This window comes from Oreochromis aureus, linkage group 20 (assembly GCF_013358895.1).
Source record: "Oreochromis aureus strain Israel breed Guangdong linkage group 20, ZZ_aureus, whole genome shotgun sequence".
In the NCBI taxonomy this organism is placed as follows: Eukaryota; Metazoa; Chordata; class Actinopteri; order Cichliformes; family Cichlidae; genus Oreochromis; species Oreochromis aureus.
In genome coordinates, this window is record NC_052961.1 from 35,509,326 (window position 1) to 35,533,382 (window position 24,057).

The 24,057-nt window shown below is 43.1% G+C and overlaps 2 protein-coding genes across 4 annotated transcripts in view; both read right to left on the reverse strand.

The window, feature by feature from the left end:
• Nucleotides 1-2,126: 2,126 nt before the first annotated feature.
• Nucleotides 2,127-9,026, reverse strand: lrif1 (ligand dependent nuclear receptor interacting factor 1). Of its 2 annotated transcripts, XM_039604308.1 has the most exons (4): nucleotides 8,680-9,026; nucleotides 5,880-7,332; nucleotides 3,850-4,545; nucleotides 2,127-3,719 (listed from the first exon to the last, which is right to left on the reverse strand). In XM_039604308.1, exons 1-4 carry the CDS (start codon nucleotides 8,694-8,696, stop codon nucleotides 3,666-3,668), a joined length of 2,220 nt encoding a protein of 739 aa, XP_039460242.1. In that variant the 5' UTR covers nucleotides 8,697-9,026; the 3' UTR covers nucleotides 2,127-3,665. The 2 variants fall into 2 exon arrangements, with proteins under 2 accessions (XP_039460242.1, XP_031603132.2); XM_031747272.2 differs by having other exon boundaries at nucleotides 2,127-4,545.
• Nucleotides 9,027-10,723: 1,697 nt separating this feature from the next.
• LOC116326139 (renin binding protein) overlaps nucleotides 10,724-24,057 on the reverse strand; it is a 35,147-nt gene continuing 21,813 nt past the window's right edge. For both annotated transcript variants that reach the window (XM_039604309.1, XM_031747279.2), the window contains exons 10-11: nucleotides 23,490-23,577; nucleotides 10,724-11,675 (exon numbers count right to left, since the gene is read on the reverse strand). In XM_039604309.1, the coding sequence (XP_039460243.1) occupies nucleotides 11,602-11,675; nucleotides 23,490-23,577 (162 nt within the window). In that variant the 3' untranslated portion in view covers nucleotides 10,724-11,601. The remainder of the gene's footprint in view (nucleotides 11,676-23,489; nucleotides 23,578-24,057) is intronic.

Here is a 24,057-nt window from a genome sequence, read left to right on the forward strand (position 1 = left end):
TGCTGTGTCTACTGGGAGCCCATCCATGAATTGCTCAAGGCCAATTAGATCCACCAGCCAACCCTCTCCTTTTATGTGAGTGCCTGGCGTTGCTCGTTGGCTGGGTAATGCAGCCACCTTGCGTAGGTGAAGGGCCGATTCTCTGGCCCCATCAGCTTCCTGTGGAAAACTTGTGCAGTGGTCCTCCAGTGCGAGCCCCAGTTGGTCCAGTATCAACCAAGGGACATCTTTAAAGAAGACCCTGTTAGGATTAAAATGATTAAATAAAGCTGTTTTTTATGATTTTCATAACCACATCGCATGCGCTCATTAATGTGTTGGCACTGCATGTTTATGAGGGTCAGAAACTTCATTCAGTGCAATGACTGAATTGAAATATTGAGACTGATGTAGAGCGCAGATGGTCTTTTTGTAGCATGTTTACACATCACACCACATAACAGTCAAGATGATATTTTGTGGACCAAGGAAGTCCGAACAAAATGTCCGGAAATTAAATAATAAATAGAATCAGTATTGATAATCGAGGCAGGGAGGTGTTTTTCTGTCTCTGTCATTCCAGGAAAAGGAGCAGATATGAGGTCGGACCTGAACAGAGAGGAGACTCGAAGGGAGACAACGGGACTGCCACGGCGTTGCCGGAAGAAGATAGTCATAATAAAATGTGTCATTGTTGGGATATAAAACTGTGGGGCCCGATTTAGGCTCATCCTTTTGTGTAAAGACAGACGGCGGATTTAACAGAGAGGTCCAGCGCTGTAACTTGTAATTTCAACTGCAAGTTAAATCTTTTTCAACGACAGGTATTTTTCCTGTACTCCCTTCTGGAAAAACTAAACACGAAAAACCTCACTGTTGCAAAGTTGAGGGCCACCATCAGGGCCTCCCCAGACAGCAACAGGAGCAACCATAAGGACCGGTCCTCAGCAGACCACTGGCATGCTTCCGCCATGTCCTGAAAGACCTCCACGAAGGCATAACCACTGGGGCTGGAAGGAGTGACAGCCGGCAAGGACAGAGTGACCAGCACAAGCACTCAGCCTGGTCCTGCAGCCAGTCGATCTGCTGGTGATGCACCGCTGTCTGATCCTGATGCATAGTGGCTCCAGAAGCATTCTTGCCAGCATTTCCAAAGGCTGAACCGGCTGCTCCACCCCTCAACCTGCAGCTGACCATCTTTACTCACACCATGCCACACATGGCTTTAATGTACACCATTAATTGAAATTGAGGCAGCCCCTCACAGTTGTTCATCCAGTAATGTTTTTGATTAACCTACTGAGATGTGTAAAATGTATAACAGTGAAAACAGCCTGTCCTCCTGTAATCAGGAATGTGTTGATGTTTGCAGAGTTTAAAGGCATGTACAGCCTTCCTTCAATCACAATGCATTTAATGGTAATAAAGAGGAGGCAATGTATTATGACACTGTGTTCATTAGCAAAAAGAAATCACTGTACACACTCTGTAATCCAAACACAATTGTATTGTAATTAATGTATGTTACAGATAACAGACAAGAAAACAGCAAAAAAGCAAGTTTTAAATAAATGTTCATTTAGTGGAAATGGAATTAAATAAATCATGAATACATCTTTTAATCAAAAACATGAAGAAACCTAAAACTGAAGGTCACATGTTTCCAACAGAAATGAGAGGTGTCTGCTTCACTGCGTCCAATTCAGAACAACTATGTTTCATACCATTTGTAAATGTCCACTTTGCAATGACACAGCTTACACTGTCTGTCATGATTCAGTACATGTTAGGCTGTGTTTGGAAAACAAATGAAAACATTATAAATAACGTATAGGATGCAGCTTATAGCTTCTACAAGCTGAACTGGAATAGAGTGATTTAATCTATTATTCAAAAGTGAAGAGTTAAGGTTTACAAAAAAAGTGCATCACTGAGCAGATACATGCTATTGTATTGTTCTACACAGCACAAGGTAAACCATAGCAAACTTTACTATAAAACATATAACCCTGTTTACAAAAATATTGTGATTCAGTTTAAAAATGTAAATTAAATAATACAGTAATCAATTAAAACCTTTGTGTAACTATAAATAGCAGAAAGACAACGATTCAAATATTGAATCAGTCTTTTAAAGAAAATAAATATTCATTTAAAATGTTTAATTAATGACAGCAAAAGTTTCCCATCGTGTTGCATAACCACTTTTTCAAACAACACCTTTACTTCACCTACATTTTAGGTTGGAAACAGAGTTTGTTTTCAGTTTAATGGTTGTCAGAAAAAAAAACCCCAAGAAAACTGACCAGTAAGAAACATGTAAGCTGTAAGTGTGTTGGAAAAGACATAAACTGGGTGCCACTTTAGCTCAGTGGGTAAGCAAGGGTGTGAATGGGTGAATGAGACAAGTTGTTTGAGTGTGCCATATAAGAACCAGTCCATTTACCATTCAGCGTGCAGATGACCACATGACCAGAGTGAAGCAGCCTGGCTTCGACTCTGACATCTAGCATCTCTCTTTTATCCTGGTGTCTGTTTCCCTGAGATACTTGATACCACTTACGGCAGGGGTGTAGAAATTCAGGCCTTGAGCGCTGGTGTCCTGCAGGTTTTAGATAACACCCTGGGTCAACACACCTGAATTAAATGAGTAGTTCATTACCAGGCTTCTGGAGAAGTTCAAGACATGTTGAGGAGGTCATTTAGCCATTTAAATCAGCTGTGATGGCTCAAGGACACATCTAAAACCTGCAGGACACCGGCCCTCAAGGCCTGGAGTTCGACACCTGTGACTTAGAGTAACAACTCATCCAGCAGAACACCATAGCTTCAGATTTGGAAATATGAGTTCTTCTTCATACGGCTTCATTTTTGTCTGTGAATCACTCCAGTGGGAGCCGGAGGAAACTGCCTGATGAAGTCAACAGAAAGAGGAGATCCTTAGGCCACCAAGATGGAAGACTTCCACCTTAGTGGCCCTAGCACCTGCCAGTTAAGCAACTTTCAATTAAGACTTAATTCCAGTAACCCTGTAACGCCTCCTGAGAACTGAGGAAACAAGTATCTTTTTTGCAATGTCCTGCATCTTTGATGCCAGGACATTGGCTAAAAGAGCCATCCAAACAGGTGTGATATCAATGGAAAGGTCAGGATGTCCCTTATTGAGTACAACAGGACTCCTTAGGTTAGCTCAAATAAGTCAAAAGATATAGAGCAAAAACAAATGTCCATTAAAGAGGGCATAAATTAATAGGCTGGTTCTCAGGAGGATATACATACATTTTTGTGAGGTTTTGGAATTTCCACATAAGTGTGATCCTCTGCCCCTCAAAAAAGCAAAAAAATGCCAAATGTAGCAAATATGATACAAATGAAAACTGTTAAAAGCAAATTAATATTTTTTTTTCTGAAGGTTTGTAAATACTAACCTGAAAATCACATTATAGTCTATGGGACAAGTAAAAACCCAGCATTGATATATATGTGCAGTGTGCTATATGAAACATAAACTCACTCTGAACCAGGAAAACTACTCAAGTCTCAGAAAGTGAATGTGCATGAGGAGGTGCCATTTTTGAGTCCATTAATCAATTAACTTTATAAGAACACATGTGTGCTAAAAATACTGGACATTTTCTATCAGCTCACTTTTCTCTTCATTAGTTGCAACGCTGCCTCTTTCTCTGTCAGGTAATATTTGAGTCTTTTGATCCGTTCCTTTCTTTGTAGTTCATCACGGTCTGTGGACGTTGTTGACAAAATGTTACTATAGCCCTCATGAGTGACACAGTTCTGCTTGTTTTTGACTTTTCCACAGTTCATCATTCCATCTTTTCGAGGAACCTTTGCTCTTCCCCCTTTTTTACTCACCTGCTCTGCTGTAAAGTCCCACTTGTCCAGCTCCTCTAGCCTAGCCCTGGACTTGACTGCATGATCCAGAGTAGTGGGCATGCAACATGGACACACAGTGCGTTTCCTGGTCCGTCCTATTCTCCTTGTGTTTCTGCTGAGATCCAACCAAGTCTGAGTCCGAAGATGGGCATCTACATACTGTGATTGTGGGATACTGCCTTCATTTATGTTAGGGACATCCTCACCGACTGGTTCCAAACAATCTGTCTCTGGCTTACTCTCACAGTCACATGATGCTCTGTTGTGCGACCTTTGACCTGAAAAGAACTTCTGTTTCCAAGCAAAACGAGGTGGTTTCTGGTCCAGTTTGACATGTGAACATCTGAGAGCTCCAACACCTGTGTCAGGTGATGCTAGTAATTCCTTTCCAGTTTGTACTTTTACTTTCAGGATATCAGTATGACCACTGTTTATATTGGTTTCTTGTGAACCGCTACCTTCATATCGAAAAACATCTACCACTGGTTCCTCATTATCCTCCACTGACTTAATGGATTCTATGTGCAGCGAATTTGCAGGGACAGACTCAACTGATGGTTCATCAACCCTCTGAAGGCAAAGTTTAAGTTCAGCTGTTATCCCGAATATCTGCCTCAGCAGGTGGTCAGACACTTTGCGAGGCTTTGGTGCCACTGACTCAGGATTTGTAGAGCCCTGCAAATAGAGAAATGTAAAATAAAAATACGATTATCACACATTAAGCAAATGATTCATTTAGTAGCTGTTTAAGGGAACTTTTACTAGGCGGTCCAAAGAGAGGTCAATGCAAGTAAAGGAGGCCATCATTATCAAAGAGATGGCAAAAACTTGAGTGGTCAAATCAACATATGGTACATTCTTAAAAGAAGTAATGCACTAGCAACACCAAAGGTCTAAAAGACTACAGAAGACAACTAAAATGAATTCTTTCCATGGCTGAGAAAAACCCACTCACAACATGCACCACTGTGTTGGCTAGCAATGTCACCTCACAGAAAGAGATGACCTGAAGTTCCTGGTTTATGCTGGAGCCTTTGTGTGCTATTTGCATGTTCTCTCCATGTCTGCACAGATTTCCTGTGGATACTCTGACTTCCTCCCACAGTCCACAGACATGCATGTCAGGTTAACTGTTGATTCTAAGCTATCCATGAATGTGGGGTAGATAAAGCGCTTGAAGTGTAAAAAAGAAAGCAATGCATGTAATGCATGGTTAAAAATGTGGCTTGTAGTCTAAAGCAGCGGTCCCCAACCTTTTTTGCGCCATGGACCGTTTTATCTCCGACAATATTTTCACGGACTGGCCCTTAAGGTGTCGCGGATAAATGCAACAAAATAAAACCAGTACCGTTACCAAAAAGAAAATTTATTCATAACACACGGGAAAAGACCCAGGGAAACCGAGTTAATGATAAAAACGATTAAAAAAAACAAAAAACGATAAAAACCCTGAAAACCATAAATTTCACACCCGAGCATCAACTCTTGCGGCCCGGTACCAAACGACTCATGGACCGGCCCGGGGGTTGGGGACGGCTGGTCTAAAGCACCTTAAGTGATCAGTAAGACTAGAAAAGTGTTATATTAACACATGTACATGTTCAAAGAGATTGGGATGCCATTGTCAAGGTCTACAAGGTCTTCAGACGGTTTACACCAAGGTGCCACTGGTTACTTCTAAGAAGAGAAAGTCCAGAATTATATTTAGAAAACATCTGAAAAGAGCCTGCCCAGTTTTAGAAAAAAAATTGGCAGATGAAATCAAAATAAACTTGTACCAGAATGTTGGGTAGAAAAACAACTGGAGAAGGACAAAGAAAACAATCAAAAAACTATTACCAATACATAAACTTGCATTATCCTTCAGAAAAACATAGACCAAACCACAGATCTGTAATTATTAACTGCAGACCTACTTGAAATGTTACATTATCTAGTCTACAATCACACCTTAAAAGCATTTTTATTAAAACACTAACAAGTCCCAGAGGGAGCAGAAGTAGCCTTACCTTAGTTATCTGACTGTTGCTCTCTGTTTGAAAGCTGCTGCTGGCCACTGCTGGACTTTCTGTTTTTGCATCAGCCCCTACATCTTCCAGCTGCTGGGCAGAGGTGCTGTGCAGCACGTCTGAATCACAAACACACCTGTCATTTCTATCTGACGTGTCCTGGACGGCTTCTGCTCCTCTCAAAGCCATGTTTGAAGTTGTGCAGCGTGGCGAGCAGGACTCTGACTTGGGTGGAACATAGGATACAAATATGACATTGTCTTCATCCAGATGAGAGACCGCTGGCATGTTAACTGCTTGTTGAGGTGACTCATCATCGTCACATAGATCAATCACCTCATCTGACTCCCTTTGCGTTCTAACATCTTGACTTGTCTGAGTTACAGCTGACTGAAGAAACTGTTGTAAAGAAGAAGATTGTGGAAGAATGCTTTTGCTGAGTTCAGACCCTTTAGTTGTTGTTGTGGTCTTAGATAGCAGAGCGCACCTTTTAGCTACAAAGAACACCTTGCCATTGCACATGACCAAAGCATTTTCTTGCCCTTGTGCACCATTGTCCTGACCTAGCTGAGAGGCTGTTTTTCTGAAGGTGCTGAACTGTTTGGAAGAATTTTCTCTCTGCGCGATTGCTTGAAGAATCTCTGAAGTTACAGACGGACAGTTCAGAGGTTTTATATTTGGACCTGATGAACCATCCACTTCTTCTATCACCCAGCGTGTGGGGCTGTCGGGCCTTTGTGAAACCTTTGGAATCAGTTTTAACTGTTGTGTTGGTTCCTTTGGTTGGAATCCACATGAAGTCAATGTTGATGCATTGGAAAACATTCGGACTGAGTGTGCAGTGGTGTCTGTTGGCAGAGTCCCACCTTGATTCATAGTGGTGACAGGAGAAACATAGACTACACTGGGTAAGGCTGACCCCGAAAAGGAGCTGGCAGAAGAAGTAAAAATCTGTTTCTGGATAGCTGCAGGGAGTCTGCATGCTGGAACGGTCTGGACTTGTGCATTGGGGGGAATCTGAAGATACTGTCCTCTCGGGAGTGCTGGAGATTTCACAGTAACTGGGAGCGGATTAAAAAGTTTTACTGGCATTCCAGATTTTTCTTTAAAAGTTGTCACCGAAGGAACTTCAGCTGTTAAATTAACAGTCTGCTGCTGCAGCGAAGGGTTGTTGACTGAATGTACACGGTTGTACAAGACATTCATAACTGAAACCTGCTTCCTGATTATTTGCTGAGAGACAGAAGAACTCAAAGCTGTATCTGTGGCCATGTTCACAGGTGCTGAGGTGATATTTATGGTAACAGCCTCCTGGGAAATTGGGTCCCTTCTAGTCCTACTTGTCTGTGGTTGGAAAAACTGTCTGTTCACCATTTGGACAGGAATCAGTTTCATGATGTTCTTTCCATCAGGTCCAATTGCAGGCATTGCCTGGTAGAAGACACCTTGGCCACTGAGAGAAAAGAAGGAAGAACAGGACTTAAAACAAATATAAATATATGAATTTTATACAGTTATGACTTTATTATGCCCAACTGTAACACCTCCAAACAGTACAGATCTAAACCTTTACCAGAGTGGCAGAGAATCCACTTATCTGATTTCTTTTGTTGAATTTGTGATAGTTGCCTGCATATCTAAGCTAATATTAGCTTGTATTACTCGCTCCTGTTACTCAGAGTGGATGGAATGCTTTAAGCAGGGACTCAGGAGCATACATAGGTGTCACATGCATTTAGGAAAAAATTCATCCCCACTCCTTTAGAAAGAAGTTATTGCACCAGCTGTTAGAGACAACAGAGTATCTGATACTGTCATTTTTTCTATTGGAAAAATAAAATGAGGTACATTATACGTCATTATTCAATTCAATTCAATTCAATTTAATTATCATACTATTTCTACTGTTTCCCCCCAAATTCTTAATTTTTGCTTTACTCCTAATAACTGGGAAGAGCTGATATACTACGATTTCTTTTAATAATCAAGGGGTAACATTTTATAACATGGCCCGTGAATAATGCACAAGTACCCAGTACTTAGGTGTCATTTGCAGGCAACAAGTCAGGTTTTTGCAGGAAACAATGAAACAAGTACACTGTAAGTACCCTGTACTTTCTGGGGGGGCGGGGCGTGTTATGGGGTGACTAAGCTGCAAGTACCCTGTACCTACCTGCAATTTGCAGGAAAGTACAGGGTACGTGAGATGTAAGACGGGGAAATACTGTTTATTTTTCCGGAAATTTACCAGGAAATTACCCAGTACTTAAAATTACTTAATTTAATTGTATGTTAATATATTATTGTTTCTTGTACAAGTGTTACACGTAATTACAGGATACTTGCGGTCTAACAATGTATTTATTTTATAGTTTCCTGCAAAAACGTGACTTGGTACATGAAACTGCATGTTAGTACAGGGTACTTATTCGCGGTTACCATCAAGGGTAGATTACAACTGACAAGGTGTGCAGTACACAAAGATACAAATATTTAAATACTGTTTCAAACAAGTTAATAGGAACTTTAAAACTTTAATGTTGGAACGGCTATATGAATGTGAGAGATCGATCTCATATTTTGTAAGATTAGCTCACTGCAATTAATAATAATGATTAGAATTTGTATTTATGCTTAGTATTAATTAATTTAGTATCTAATCCCATCTAAGAGCAAACTGAGCCAGGCTATGATTTCTTATTCGGACCCATCATTAGTGTTGTCATGACTCCCGTTATGTTTAAAAGAACAAATCATCAATAGAGGGGCTGGGAGGCACTGAACCATCAAACGACAGTACCTGTAAATCGTATCCATCTGTCCTCTGGTGAAAAGACGAACGCTGGAATGTAATTCTCCCAGCTGCCGCAACGAAAAATGACATTAAATTAGATACATAATTATTGGTGTGAGCTCCGTTTACACAACAGCTATAAGTTACTGGTAACGTCCAAACACCATCGTAGCCTCAGCGGTTGAAGGCTAGCCTTGGTCCAAATGTGTAATCGCTGCTATTAACCTCCTAATACTCTCGTTTAATTGCCATTAAAAATGTTTTGACTGCATATTTTTCGTCGTGGTGCCTTTCATTAATAGATGTAATAAGTTGGAATCTCGTTTCCATCATTTCAGCCGTTCTGTCACATTATTTCCGGTTTGTTACGAGGTTGTGTTCAACGTAGCAAGCCGTTTTTAAGTTTGTGTTGATTGTGTTTGTTTGTTTTAATCGCAGACTCTGACATTAGGTTGAATAATGTGGTCTTCTGTCGTGTTTTAGCAGGGTTCATTATTCTTACTATTTACTATTATTTATTTTTCACGCGACACAAGACGCGTTAAATATTGTTAGCCTTTGTGGCTTTTGAACTGTCCCTTTTGAACCAACTTCCGCTTAACCACTTCCGGTTCAGTTTTGTGATACGCCTTTTTCTTTATATATTTTGTCTTATATTGAGTGTGTTTGATATTTAGATAACCTGTCATGAAAGATGCACATTTCTGAACATGATACATGGTGGAGGTGTGCTCTGTCTCCTATAAACACGACACCCAATGTTGTCAGTGGGTTTTGGGATTGGTGTTAATTCATTTTGCAGTGTACATTTTGGTAAACCATATCACCCCATGATAAATTTATAAATACACTGACACAAGTAGTGGGAAAAAATAGACAAGGAAATGTAAAGAGGGGAGGAACACAGGGTGCTCCAGCAACATAGAACATAAAAGTTATGATGCAGGATAACCAGATCAAGCTTGAACTTCACTGCTTAAAAAAAGAAAAAGAAAGAAACACCGAAATCAACGTTGGATCTTTACGAGTAAAATATTCAGCTGTTTCTGCTGATGTCAGCCAGTGTTGTTAATATGGAAATCTACTGAACTATATTAATGTTTTTGTGTTATCAAGAAGTCATATAACGATTTTTTTTAAAAAAGTGTTTTAAAGAGCTCAAAAGAGAAATTGCTTGTGTCCCCCATTGATTAACATCTTGCCTTAAAGTTTGGAGATGATCTAATGGAAACTAACGCTTTTCCTAGTTGACCTGTTTCGTTACATTTTTTTTTAAGTTCAACTTTGACCTTGGGCATTAATGATAAAAGTCAAGGTTAAATGCCAACCTAGGTACTCATGTGCCCCAAAGCCTAGTATATTGTTGGTGTTGGAAGACAATCCATAAAAATTATGAAGAACAACAGATTTACAGATTTTCACATTTGGTTGAACTTGACCTCAATCAAACCAGCCTCACCTGTTGTTGGCATCTACCTTCACACAAAATCTGAAAATGAACAGTGGATGCTAGACTGCTAACAGATAGACAGACAAAGGTTACAGATTCTAATATTTATTCGTTAGTTAGAAACATATCTTATTTCCAGGAACATTGGCTCATCATCTATCATCATTTGTCATATCTGAAGTTTCCATTTCAAAAAGTAGTAATAATAATTATAACTTAGCTCAGTGAAAGCATCTGCATCAGCAGCTTTATTATTTCAGTATACAATTTATTCCCTGACATGAAAGTGTGTAGATCACATAGAACAGTAGTAAAATAGCATTTTAAAAGGCCTGAAGATTCCAGGTTAAAATCCATATTTCCTGTAAAAATATGAGCATAAGAGCATATCTGTCTATATGTCTTAGCTCTATGATAGATTAGTGACCTGTCCTAGGCTGACCCTGCCTCTTGCCTTGTGACAGCTGGGGGGTGGCTGTGTCTCAGGTGGTAGAGCAGATTGGAAGGTTGGTGGTTCAATTCCTGGCTCCTCCAGTCTCCATGCCAAATATCCTTGGGCAAGATACTAACCCCAAATTGCCCTCCGATGCGTTCATCGGAGTGTGAATGCTTATTAGTTGCACTTGAGTTTAGAAGTGCTTGTATGAGTGGGTGAATGAATGAGGCATGTTGTATAGAGCGCTTTGAGTACTCCGGGAGAGTAGAAAAGCGCTATATAAGAATCAGTTCATTTACCATTTGGATGAGTGGAAGAAAATTGGATGGATGGATGTACTACCAGCTGTTGTACATCTGTGGAGTGCTTAGTGGGAAATTCTGTAAATTATGAAGTGTTAATACCAAGCGTGGGTTTTGCACAGGGGAGTTAAATACAAATCTTAACCACATTTTTGCAAACTTCAACTGTGGTGAAAAATTATCTTCATGATCAGTCATGAAAATCAGTCATGAAAATTTTTCAGCTGAAATGTTCCTGATGCAAATAAGCGCAAAGTTATTGACGCCCCTTGAGCCTGTGATGTATTGTTGCTGCACTGCTGTGACTGTGACATCACTGGTTATAGCTGCTGTACAGCTACTAAAAAACATTGTTGGACGGAAGAAAGCAAAATGAACTCGTACCAGAATGATGGGAAGGAACCACTAATGATTTGAACCATTACACATCACCTGGGCATGTGCGGGTGGTTCAAATGAACCATGAATTTACTTTCGAACATTGAATTAAAGCTGAAGTTCTTCAATGAAATATTGATTGATTGATTGGAAATGTATATCTCAAGGTTAATTTGATTAATTCTTTGATTATTCCACTCCTAGCATTGGGTATGTTAGAAACCCGCACAAAGGTAAGATTTTAACTGAAACCAGGATGAATGCACAAAGAATCAGACAATTTTGCTTTATAATTTGATTATTCGTGATTCGAAGTAATGCACAAGTTCAATCCCTTTATCAGAGCATTCATGTCAGAATCTTCAGTCCTTGTTTTCCAGCAGGTCATCCAGAATGCGCTCACACATGTACAGGCAACGAGGCACGTGGAAGAACCCTGAACAGAAGAAACAGCTACTTTACTGTTATGTTAAAACATAAAATTATTTAACAATAAAATGATTGTTGGGGTTTTAAAACAATTGATGCTGCTAAAACGCACAAGAAAAAGCTCTTTCATGCTGATGGATGGATAGACAGATGAAAAATTAAAAGAAAAAAAACTTGTTTGGTTTGGCTTCCATGTGCTGCCATGTGTTACTAGACCAGCTTCAGTGCTGCTTGGCATTAACTTTCCAAGTTTCTAGAATTCTGTTGGAGGAATTAGTACTAATATTTCAAAAGGTATTTCATTTGATGATATGTGGAGAGTGCTGCCAAACATCTCAGTCCAGTATCTCTCAAAGCATTCAGCTGGGTGGAAGTCTAATGACAGAATGGTTTGATAAGTATAAAAAATAATGCAATTTGTATGCAATGGCTTTCACAGTGAGCAATGTGAGAACCACAGCATCAAGGTGATGATTCAGAAAAACCTCATGTTCATTTATAGTGATCCTTTCCTCTACCAGCCATTCTCTTCTGCTTATCCAATTCAGCTTTGCATGGGTTGAGCTGTCTTAGCGGGGGCGATCGTGCCTCAAGAGTTGGCAGTTCGTCTTGTAATCGGAAGGTTGCTGGTTTGAGCCCCGGCTCCGACAGTCTCGGTCGTTGTGTCCTTGGGCAAGACACTTCACCTGTTGCCTACTGGTGGTGGTCAGAGGGCCCGGTGGCGCCAGTGTCCGGCAGCCTCGCCTCTGTCAGTGCGCCCCAGGGCAGCTGTGGCTACAATGTAGCTTGCCATTACCAGTGTGTGAATGGGTGGATGACTGAATGTGTAAAGTGCTTTGGGGTCCTTAGGGACCAAGTGGAATTAAACTCAAGACCTTCTTGCTGTGAGGCAACAGTGCGAACCACTATGCCACCGTGCTGCCTTGGAACCAAAGTATTGTAGAAATGCTCCTCAAACCATAGCAGAAACAGTGGATCCCATAACTACAAGGGACAGCATTCAGTTTTTCCCTTGTCTTTGTCATGCCATGCTGTAATGGCTGCAAGCAGATGCTGATAAAAATTAATTTGGCTTCCATCGACAACTGTTATTGTCTGCCAGCTTACCCATACTTACTCCACTACTACTGAGGGTCACTGCTCACCTAATGCGGAGTTTTTAATGGTCAAATGCAGACCTTATTATCTCCCCAGAGAGCTCACTTCGATCATACTCACTGCAGTATATATCCCCCCGACGCTAATGCTAGGTTGGCCATGAAAGAACTTTCTGCAGCCATTAACAAACACCAGAATAAACACCCCGAGGCTGCTTTTATTGTTGCTGGCGACTTCAACCACACCAACTTAAAGACAGTCCTCCCCAGATTCCACCAACATGTCTCCTGCCACACCAGAGGAGACAAGACTTTAGACCATGTTTATTCCAACTTGGCTGGAGCCTACAAAGCAACACCCCTCCCCCACATTGGACAATCGGACCATCTCTCCCTGTTCCTTACACCCAGGTATTCACCACTCATCCAACGTGTGAAACCTGCTGTGAGGATAATTAAAGTGTGGCCAGAGGGGACCGACGCAGTGCTCCAGGACAGATTTAAAAACACAGACTGGAATATGTTCACCCACACAGACCTGGACCAGTACGCCTCATCTGTACTGGATTACATCTCCGAAACCACAGACAGTGTCACCACCCAGAAACGGATCACCATGTACCCCAACCAGAAGCCTTGGATGAACCGGGATGTTCGTCTCCTCCTGAAGGCCCGCAACACCGCCTTTAGGTCAGGAGATGCACACGCCACAGTACAGCCAGGGCTAATCTAAAGAAGGGCATCAAAAAGCCAAACACCATTACAAAAAGAAGGTAGAAGAACACTTCTCCAACTCCAACCCCGACGCATGTGGCAAGGACTCCAGACCATTACAGACTACAGGACCACCAAACCCTCCCCACATCCTCTGATGCCTCCTTCCTCAACGAGCTCAACAACTTTTATGCTCGTTTTGAGCGAGGAACCCCACAACCACAACCATAACAGACATGACGCCAGACCACCAACCTCTGACTCTCTCCCCCACCGATGTAGGAGCGGTGCTGAGCAGGATCAATGTCCACAAGGCTGCATGTCCTGATAGTATCCCCGGGCGTGTTCTCAGAGCGTGTTCTGGGGAGCTTGCAGGAGTGCTCACAGACATATCAAATCAAATCAAATCAAATCAAATCACCTTTATTGTCACGTCACATGTGCAGGTACACTGGTACAGTACATGCGAGTGAAATTCTTGTGTGCAAGCTTCACAAGCAACAGAGTTGTGCAAAATACAATAACGTGCAACAAGCAAAATATAAAAATGGTTAATCTAAAAGTAATAAATATATGTACCATATATAAAGGTATATACATTACTGAATGTGTGTACTAAATATGTTTTTCTACGTGTGTGTGTGTGTGAGTGTGTATATACATGTTTTACAAATGAAATAGAGTAAACAATAAAATAAGATATATAAAATATAAAATATACAGAGGTTGGTATGTGCAAAACAGTGGCATTAATGTACAGTATGGAGTGCATAATGTTGAAGTTCCAGTAGTGAGGGTGAGGTGTCTATGACGTGTTCAGCAGTCTGATGGCCTGGTGGAAAAAGCTGTCTCTCAGTCTGCTGGTTCGGGACCGGATGCTGCAGAACCTCCTTCCTGATGGAAGTAGTCTGAAGAGTTTATGGCTGGGGTGACTGGAGTCCTTGATGATCCTCCCGCTTTCCTCAGGCACCGCTTCCTGTAGATGTCTTGGAGGAGGAAGCTCACCTCAATTATCCGTTCAGCACACCGCACTACTCTCTGGAGAGCTTTGCGGTTGTAAGCGGTGCTGTTGCCATACCAGGTGGTGATGCATCCGGTGAGGATGCTCTCAATGGCACAGCGATAGAAGGTCCTGAGGATGCGGGGCTCATGCCGAATCTTTTCAGTCTCCTGAGAAAGAAGAGGCGCTGCTGCGCCTTCTTCACTGTCTTGTTTATGTGTACTGACCACGTAAGATCCTCAGCCAGATGTACACCAAGGAAGCGGAAGCTGCTCACTCTCTCCACAGCGGCGCCTGTTGATGGTGATGGGGGTGTGTACTCCTCTGCACCTCCGGAAGTCCACTATCAGCTCCTTTGTCTTTGCGACGCTGAGGGTGAGATGGTTGTCTTGACACCAGTTGGTCAGGCGCTGACCTCCTCCCTGTAGGCCATCTCATCACCGTTGGTGATAAGACCCACCACTGTAGTGTCGTCCGCAAACTTCACAATGATGTTGGAGTTGTTAGTGGCCGTGCAGTCGTGGGTGTGTAGAGTGAGTACAGGAGAGGGCTCAGTACACACCCCTGTGGAGCACCAGTGTTCAGTGTGATGGGGATGAGGTGGTGCTGCCCAGTCTGACCACTTGGCGTCTGTCAGACAGGAAGTTAAGGATCCAGCTGCAGAGGAGCTGCTCAGTCCTAGATCCTGCAGTTTCCTGTCTAGCTTTGAGGAACGATGGTATTGAATGCTGAGCTGTAATCTACAAACAGCATTCTCACATACGTGTCTCTCTCTCTCCAGGTGTGACAGGGCAGCATGGAGTGTCAGGGCTATGGCATCATCAGTGGACCTGTTGTGGCGGTATGCGAACTGTAGAGGGTCCAGTGAGTCGGGTAGTGCGGAGCAGATGAAGTCCCTGACCAGCTTCTCAAGCATTTGCTCACGATAGGGGTCAGGGCTACAGGACGCCAGTCGCTCAATGAGGAGATGGTGGAGGATTTGGGTACAGGGACGATGGTGGCCATTTTGAAGCAGGCTGGGACTACAGACAGAGAGACGGAAAGGTTGAAGATGTGTGTAAACACTCCAGCCAGCTGAGCTGCGCATGACTTGAGGACGCGGCCGGGAATCCCGTCCGGACCAGTAGCTTTATGTGGGTTCACTCTCCTGAAGTACTTCCGCACATCCTCCTCAGACACAGTGTGCGCACTGACGTCATCCATGCGTGCGCACACTGTCCGGTCTCATGGTGTTCGCTGTGTCGAATCTAGCGTGAGAATACGCTTAGATCCTCACACAGAGAGGCCGTGGTCTGCAGTGTGCTGGTTTTCCTCTAAAGTCTGTGATTGTGTTTAGTCCCTGCCACATACTCCGAGGGTTGTCAAACTGTTGCTCCACCCTGTCCCTGTACTCCCGCTTTGGCTGCTTTGATCGCCTTCCGGAGTTGGTAATGTGCGTGTTTGTAGTCCGATGTGTTCGCGGAGGCAAAAGCGGTGCTCCATGCTGCTAGCGCCGTGCGAACATCTCCGTTAATCCAGGGTTTTTGATTTGGGAAGGATTTAACTGTTCTGGATGGGACGACATCTTCCACGCATTTTCTGATAAATCCACAGACTGAGTCTGTGTATTCATCGATGTCTTTAGCAGCCACGTGAAACATTTCCCAGTCCGCGTGATCAAAACAGTCCCGCAGCGTAGACTCCGATTGGTCCGACCAACGATGCACCGCCTCAGGGTTGGAGCTTCCTGTTTCAGCTTCTGCCTGTAGGCGGGTAGAAGCAGGATGGAGCGGTGATCTGATTGGCCGAATGGGGCGCGGGGAGGGCTTTGTACGCATCCCGGAAAGAGGTGTAGCAGTGGTCAAGAAGCCGGTCTCCACGAGTGTTGAAATGGATGTGTTGGTGGAGTTTTGGTGAGACTTTCTTCAGGTTACCCTTATTAAAGTCCCCGGTCGTGATAAACGCCGCCTCTGGGTGTGCGGTTTCCTCACTGCTGATCGCGCTGTACAGTTCCCTGAGTGCTCGGTCAGTGTCGGCTTGTGGGGAATGTAAACAGCCGTAATAATCACTGCTGTAAATTCCTCGGTAGCCAGAATGGCCGGCACTTAACCATCAGGTACCCAGGTCCGGTGAGCAGAAGGATTTGACCGGTGCACGTTCGCATAATCACACCAGCTGTTGTTGATCATGAAACACACACCACCGCCTCTGCTTTTCCCAGTAAGCTCCTGTGACCTGTCCGCTGTGCACAGAGAACCCTGGTAGTTGTTGTACTGCGGAGTCCGGTACCTTGTCCGATAGCCAGGTTTCTGTGAGGCAGATCACGCAGCAGTCCCGCATCTCTCGCTGGAATGAGATCCGTGCCCAAGCTCGCACAGCTTGTTCTCCAGAGACTGCACATTAGCCAGTAATAAGCTGGGTAACGGTGGTCTGTTAGTGCGCCGTCTCAGTCGAACCAGAACGCCAGATCTTCTCCCTCTGCGTCGGCGCTTGCGGCCTCCACGGGCCCAGAACAAAGGCGTCTCAGGTGAGATGAATGGGGGTCTGCAAACGGAGGGTCCGTGTTGCAAAACTTGAACTCCGGAAAGTGATGAGAAAGTCCGTCTTTTATGTCCAGTAAGGTTTGTCGGTCGTACACAAGGAGACATGTGCTACTCGTGAAAAAATAAAGAAAAAGTAAAATTAAACACAAAAAACAGCTGTTGCTTGGGGGAGCTCGCGATGAGGCTGCCATACTCGGCGCCATCTTGTTATATACCCCAATCTGTCCTTGGCCCACGCTGTGGTACCGGCCTGCTTCAAATCCACCTCCATCGTCCCGATACCCAAAAACTCCAACCCATCTAGCCTCAATGACTACCGCCCAGTAGCACTCACCCCATCATCACTAAGTGCTTAGAGCAGCTGGTCTTAGCACACTTCAAATCCTGTCTCCCCCACCCTGGACCCCCACCAATTTGCATACCGCCAGAACAGGAGCACAGAGGATGCAGTCTCCATCGCACTGCACTCTGTCCTCTCACACCTGGACAACAACAACACCTACGCCAGAATGCTGTTTATAGACTTCAGTTCAGCATTCAATACAATCCACCCTCACAACTCATCAGGAAACTGACAGACCTGGGCATCAGTTCCCTCATCTGCAAATGGTTACTGGACTTCCTGACCAACCGCCCCAACATGTCCGGCTGGATAACCGCTGCTCATCTACAATCACAATGAACACCGGTGTACCACAAGGCTGTGTGATGAGCCCTTTCCTCTACTCCTCTCTTCACCCACGACTGCAGACCTGCTGATGGTTCCAACACCATCATTAAGTTTGCAGATGACACCATGGTGATTGGCCTCATCAGCGACAACGATGAGACCGCCTACAGGGAGGAGGTGGATCGTCTGGCTGAGTGGTGCGACACAAACAACCTGCTGCTTAACACTGAGAAGACTAAGGAGCTCATCGTGGACTACAGGAGGAATGCTGACCCACATCCACCCATACACGTTAAGGGGACGGCTGTGGAGCGTGTGAGCAGCTTCAAGTTCCTGGGTGTCCACATCTCCGAGGATCTCATCTGGACGACCAACTGCTCCAAGCTGGTCAAGAAGGCTCACCAGCGCCTCTTCTTCTTGAGGACTCTGAGGAAGAACCACCTGTCCTCAGACATCCTGGTGAACTTCTATCGCTGCACCATCGAGAGCATCCTGACCAACTGTATAACAGTCTGGTACGGAACTGCTCTGCCTCGGACCGAAGGCGTTGCAGAGGGTCGTGAAAACTGCCCAGCGCATCGCCGAGCACCACTTCCTGCCATAAAGGACATCTACAGGAAGCGGTGTCTGAAAAGGGCTGGGAAAATCATCAAAGACCCCAGTCACCCATCACATAGACTCTTCACCCTCCTGCCCTCTGGGAGGCGCTACAGGAGCCTCGGACTAAGACCACCAGGTACCGGAACAGCTTCTTCCCCACAGCTGTCAGACTCCTGAACTCTGCCTCCTGACATCTGACCCACGTTAAACTCATGGACTGAACATACACACACCCACAACCACTAGCACTTTACCACTACTGTACAGTTCTGTGTAAATAATCATTCTGTACATACGATAATTTTTAATCCTACAACTGTTTATAACTTGCATAGTTCACATTTCTGTATAACTGTATATCTCAGATTTCTGTATAGTTTTTATTTCATATTTATATCCTGTTCATAGCCTGTACATAGCTTGTACTCACTACAGCCTGTACATACTTATAGTTATAGAATATTCATAACATACTTCACACTGTGTAATAATAATAATAATAATGATAACTTTATTTATAAAGCGCTTTCAAACAAAGTGCTGTACAACTATTTAAAACCAAAAAGACAAGCAAAATAAAAACGATACATAGCAATACAGGTAAAAGACACAATACAAGTTAAAAACAGTAAAAATTTAAAAACTAAAAGCAATAGAATTAAGACATGTAAGATAGGGTGAACAAATGTGTCTTCAGCTTAGTTTTAAAAACCTCCACAGAGCATGCCTGCCGAATATCTTGAGGGAGGTTGTTCCACAAAAATGGGGCACCAAAAGAAAAAGCACGCTCTCCAATTGTCTTTTTTCTGGCTCTGGGAACTTTTAGAAGGCCAGAGTCCTGAGATCGGAGAGCACGGGATGGAACATAAAGATGTAAAAGGTCGGAGAGGTATGTAGGTCCCAATCCATTTAAAGCCTTGTAGGTGAGCAGCAGGACCTTAAAATCTGCTCGAGCCTGACAAGGTAGCCAGTGAAGAGAGTGCAGTACAGGGCTAATGTGCTCAAATTTCCCAGTCCTTGTTAAAATGCGAGCAGCTGCATTTTGCACCATCTGTAAACCTCTAAAACTTTTCTTTGGAAGCCCAGAAAGAAGAGCGTTACAATAATCAATACGTGAAGACACAAATGCATGGATAAGAACCTCTGCAGTGTCGCTTAACAAAACTTGTCTGATTCTGGCTATGTTCCTCAAATGATAAAAGGCGGTCTTTGTTATCTCTTTTACATGAGACTCGAAAGAGAGCACCATGTCGAACCACATGCCCAAGTTTTTTACCTTGTCCCTGCAATTTATGACACTGTCTTCAATTCTCAAGATGAAATTTTGGGACAAGTGCTGAAATTTGTGTGGCCCAATGACCATCAACTCTGTTTTATCAGTATTTAGGAGCAAGAAATTATCCGATAACCAGCCCTTAATTGCAGATAGACAAGGTTCTAGTTTAGAGACTTCAGCACAATTTCCAATGGTTAAAGGAACATAAAGCTGCAGGTCATCAGCGTAACAATGAAAGGTTACATTAAAAGAACGTAAAAGAACACCAAGAGGCAGCAGATACAGAGAAAACAGCAATGGTCCAAGTACAGAGCCCTGAGGGACCCCGTGCCTCACTGCACAGGTCTCAGAGAGATCATGTTTTAAACTAACAGCCTGAGATCTCCCAGACAGGTAAGATCTCAGCCACGATAAAACATTTCCTGTAATTCCAATAAAATGTTCAAGCCTATCCAATAAAATACAGTGATCCACAGTGTCAAACGCAGCACTTAGATCCAGCAGTAATAAAACTGAAGTGCGATCGTTGTCTGCATTTACCAGCAGATCATTTACCACTTTTACTAAAGCTGTTTCTGTGGAGTGATTTGGTCTAAAAGCAGACTGAAATGGTTCAAACAGATTGCTTGTTGACAGATGCTCAGTGAGCTGCTTAAAAACCACTTTTTCAAAGACTTTAGATAAAAAAGACAGATGTGAGATGGGTCTATAGTTTGCGACCATGTCAACATCCTGTCCAGGCTTTTTCAAGATCGGCACTACCACAGCTGATTTAAAACATTCAGGGAAGACTCCAGTCATCAATGAAGTATTTAAAAGAAACAGAATGTAGGGTCCTAATGCTGACCACAGTTCCTTTATAGCCCAGGCTGGTAGAGGATCCAAAGAACAGGTTGTACATCGAGCTGCTTTTACAACCTTAGTTAATCCAGACAGAGAAATAACCTTGAAGTCAGAGAACAGTTTATCAGCACCAGCAGGCAAAGCAGCCGAGTAGTCTAATGAACAGCTTGAGGAGGGAGTAATCTGATTTCTAAGTGTTTCAGCCCTGTCTCTGAAAAACGTAAGAAAGTCATGGGCTATCAAATTAGAACAGCAGAGAGTTGACTTACTCTCTGTAAGTTGCGACACTGTGTTGAATAAGAGTTTTGAGTTATGTTTATGACTCATGATGAGATTTGAGAAATAATTTGCTTTCGCTGTCGACATTGCTGATTGAAGAGAAGATAATGAGTCCTTCCAAGCCTGGAGAAATACTTCTAGTCTGGAAGATCTCCAGTGACGCTCTGCTTTCCTACAAAATCTTCTCAAGTTCAAGAGCTCCTCATTATAACATACCATAATAGACCCATTTCTGTAATATACTTACACATCTCTATTATTGCTAATATATATTGTAATATATCTATATCACGGCTAAAGCACTTTCTGGATGGATGCAAACTGCATTTCGTTGCCCTGTACCTGTGCATGTGGAATGACAATAAAGTTGAATTCTAATTCTAATCCATAGACGGTCAGAATTAAGAGACCTGCCGAGTGCCATCATTACACCCCTGTCAAATTATTAAACATTCACAGAAATATCTCTTTCACTTCATGCATTCTCCCTCATTTTTTTCAACCTGGGGCCTACAATACCCACCACTGAACATCATCACTGAAATTTTAGTGCAGATCAAGGAGTGTTGTGCAGATAACTAAAACATACAAAGCCAATTTTTTCAAGCTACTCTACAATACTCTTCCTCTCAGACCGTGTACAGAGAGTTAGAGTGGGACTCATCTTTCCTCAGCCCTCAGCCTTAACACCGGCTCTCCACAAGGCTGTGTACTGAGTCCCCTACTGTACACTCTGTACACACATGACTGTGTTAGTACCCACCCAGATGATACCACCGTGTTGGGGTTCATCTCTGGAGGAGACGAGACGGTATACAGAGCTGAGGTTCAGAGGCTGTCAGAGTGGTGTGTAGATAACAACCTGGACCTCAATACTACCAAGACAAAAGAGCTGGTAGTCGACTTCAGAAGGAGGAAGTCTGAGATGCAGCCTGTCAGCATCAACGGGGAGTGTGTGGAAAGGGTCTCCAGTTTCAAGTTCCAGGGTGTGCACATAGACACAGACCTCCAATGGAGCTCTAACATCTCTGCAGTTTTAAAGAAGGCCCAACAGCGTCTCCACTTTCTGAGAATCCTCAGAAAAATGGACCTGAAGAAGGAGCTGCTGACCGTCTTCTACCGCTGTTCCATTGAAAGTGTGCTGACATACTACATCTGTGTGTGGTTCTCCAGCTGCACCACAGAAAGGCACTCCAGAGGGTCATTAATATGGCCCCAAAAATCACTGGACTTCCTCTTCCCTCCCTGAAGGACCTGTACAGCACTCGCTGTCTCAAGAGGGCACGCAGCATCCTACGGGACGGTACACACCCAGGACACCGGGTGTTTAAGCTGCTGCCGTCTGGCAGGAGGTTCAGGCTGCTGAGGTCCCAGACAAACATACTCAAGGACAGCTTTTACAACAGGGCAACAGCCCTAATCAGTGCAAACAGCTGACCTGATTGGTTACCTCCCTGGCCTTTTTTGGGGGGTAACAACAATAACAATAATAATATTTATATTTATAACAAGGGTCAATAATATTGAATGTGCAATAATAACAGTGTGCAATACACATACACTTATTCTTCATTTTATTACTAAGTTAAGTTACTGTGTTGTGTCGTGTCATGTTGTACGCAGTGCCAACGTGGGACAGTTTTCCAATTTCATTGTACTATTGTACTATGTATGACTGTGCAATGACTAGGGATGGGTATTGATAAGATTTTAACGATTCCGATTCCATTTTCGATTCTGTTTAACAATTCGATTCTTTACCGATTCTCTTATCGATTCTTGTTTTTAAAAAGGAGAACACTAAGGTCGATTAGCTTAGAACTGTTTTATATCTTCTCTTTCAACAAGATAGAAATTTAGGAGTAACATGGCCTTACAAACCCAACAGTGGGATCTTAAGAGATCCAGCCTACGGCTCTTCAATGGGGTGTCACAGGGTCCCCGGGGAAAAATGTAAATGTAAAATAATAAAATAAATATTCTTCTGTAGCAATAACAAAGTATAACATAAATTATTCTGTAGCAATTACACAAGATATCCAGTAATGTCCCTGCCTACAATTAAACACATTCACTTACCATCTGCTGTGGCAAATGGCTGCAAGGTTTTGACCACAAACTAGTCACTGCTCAGTGACATTCGGGCCTGAAAAGAGACGCTACCGGTAGACTGCAGCGACAACTGCCAGCGAGCGCCAGCCAGAGTCTGTCTGTCTGTCTCATCATGGTCACCTAAATGCACAGTAATGGCAGGTTCTGTAATAAGGCAGATCGCGCTAACATAATATGCACTGTTAGTTGATTATTTACCTGCCGCATTAACGGGAGAGGACGTGCAAACGTTACCGCTGCTGCTGCTGCTGGGTTGAGATTCACGAGTCCGGAGCGGAATTAAAGACATTCATTTAAGTTCATCGCGTGTTTTGTGAGCAAATGCTTTTGCATATTCGTAGTGTTTCCTCCCTTAATGAAATATCTACTTTGCAAGTATTGCAAGTTGCCCTGTTGTCATCCATTCTCGTAAAGTATAAACAAACTTTAAAGCGTTTGAGCCGCTTAGGCGCCGTGTTTCCTGCCAGGTACGCTCCGACGCTCCGCAACGTGGTGACGTCATTTGGGGCGACTGGAATCGATAAGGGAATCGTTTGCAAAAACGGCAAACGATTCCAAGGAATTGAAACAGTGGGAACCGGTTCTCAACAAGAACCGGTTTTCGATACCCATCCCTAGCAATGACAATAGAGAGTTATCAATATCCTATCATTTTTTTCCCTCATTTCAGAATTTCCTGCTGTTGCTACATCTTAACTATGTTCTTACCTTTAAAGGGACCGCCTTTAAAATCCAGTGCTACTTTCCCTTCTTGTGTCAAATAGCCAAACCACTCACCATTCTCAGCATCGGGAAACTGGAAACAGAAACACACACAATCACCCAGTGTTACATTCTCCAAAGGTCATGTCACTTTCAAGTCATCAACAATGGTCAAAGAGCTCAAATGAGCGTTTTTTACTTGAAAGGTCATAGTTCAGCACTATTTAAGCTGGGCTATGGTTAGTTTAGTGTTGCATAAAAACTGAAAGTAGGGAAAACAACATATTGGAGTCAAATTAAAATTGATTTTAAAAATAAAACTTTGAGTAGCTGGAGACCTTAATCATCCTTGAATAATTTTTTTTAAATTTGGCTCCACAACAAGACTGTAGATGGTGCTTTTTTTTTTTTTTTACTAATTTACAAACAATATACCTTTTCTTATATTTCCTAATAAGCCTTCCATACATGCTGGTCTGATAAGGACCTGTCACACTGGGAATAAAAGCAGGGTGGCAGAATGAAAAGGTCTCACTCTTATTATGTGCCGAACTGTAAACAGAACATAAAACAC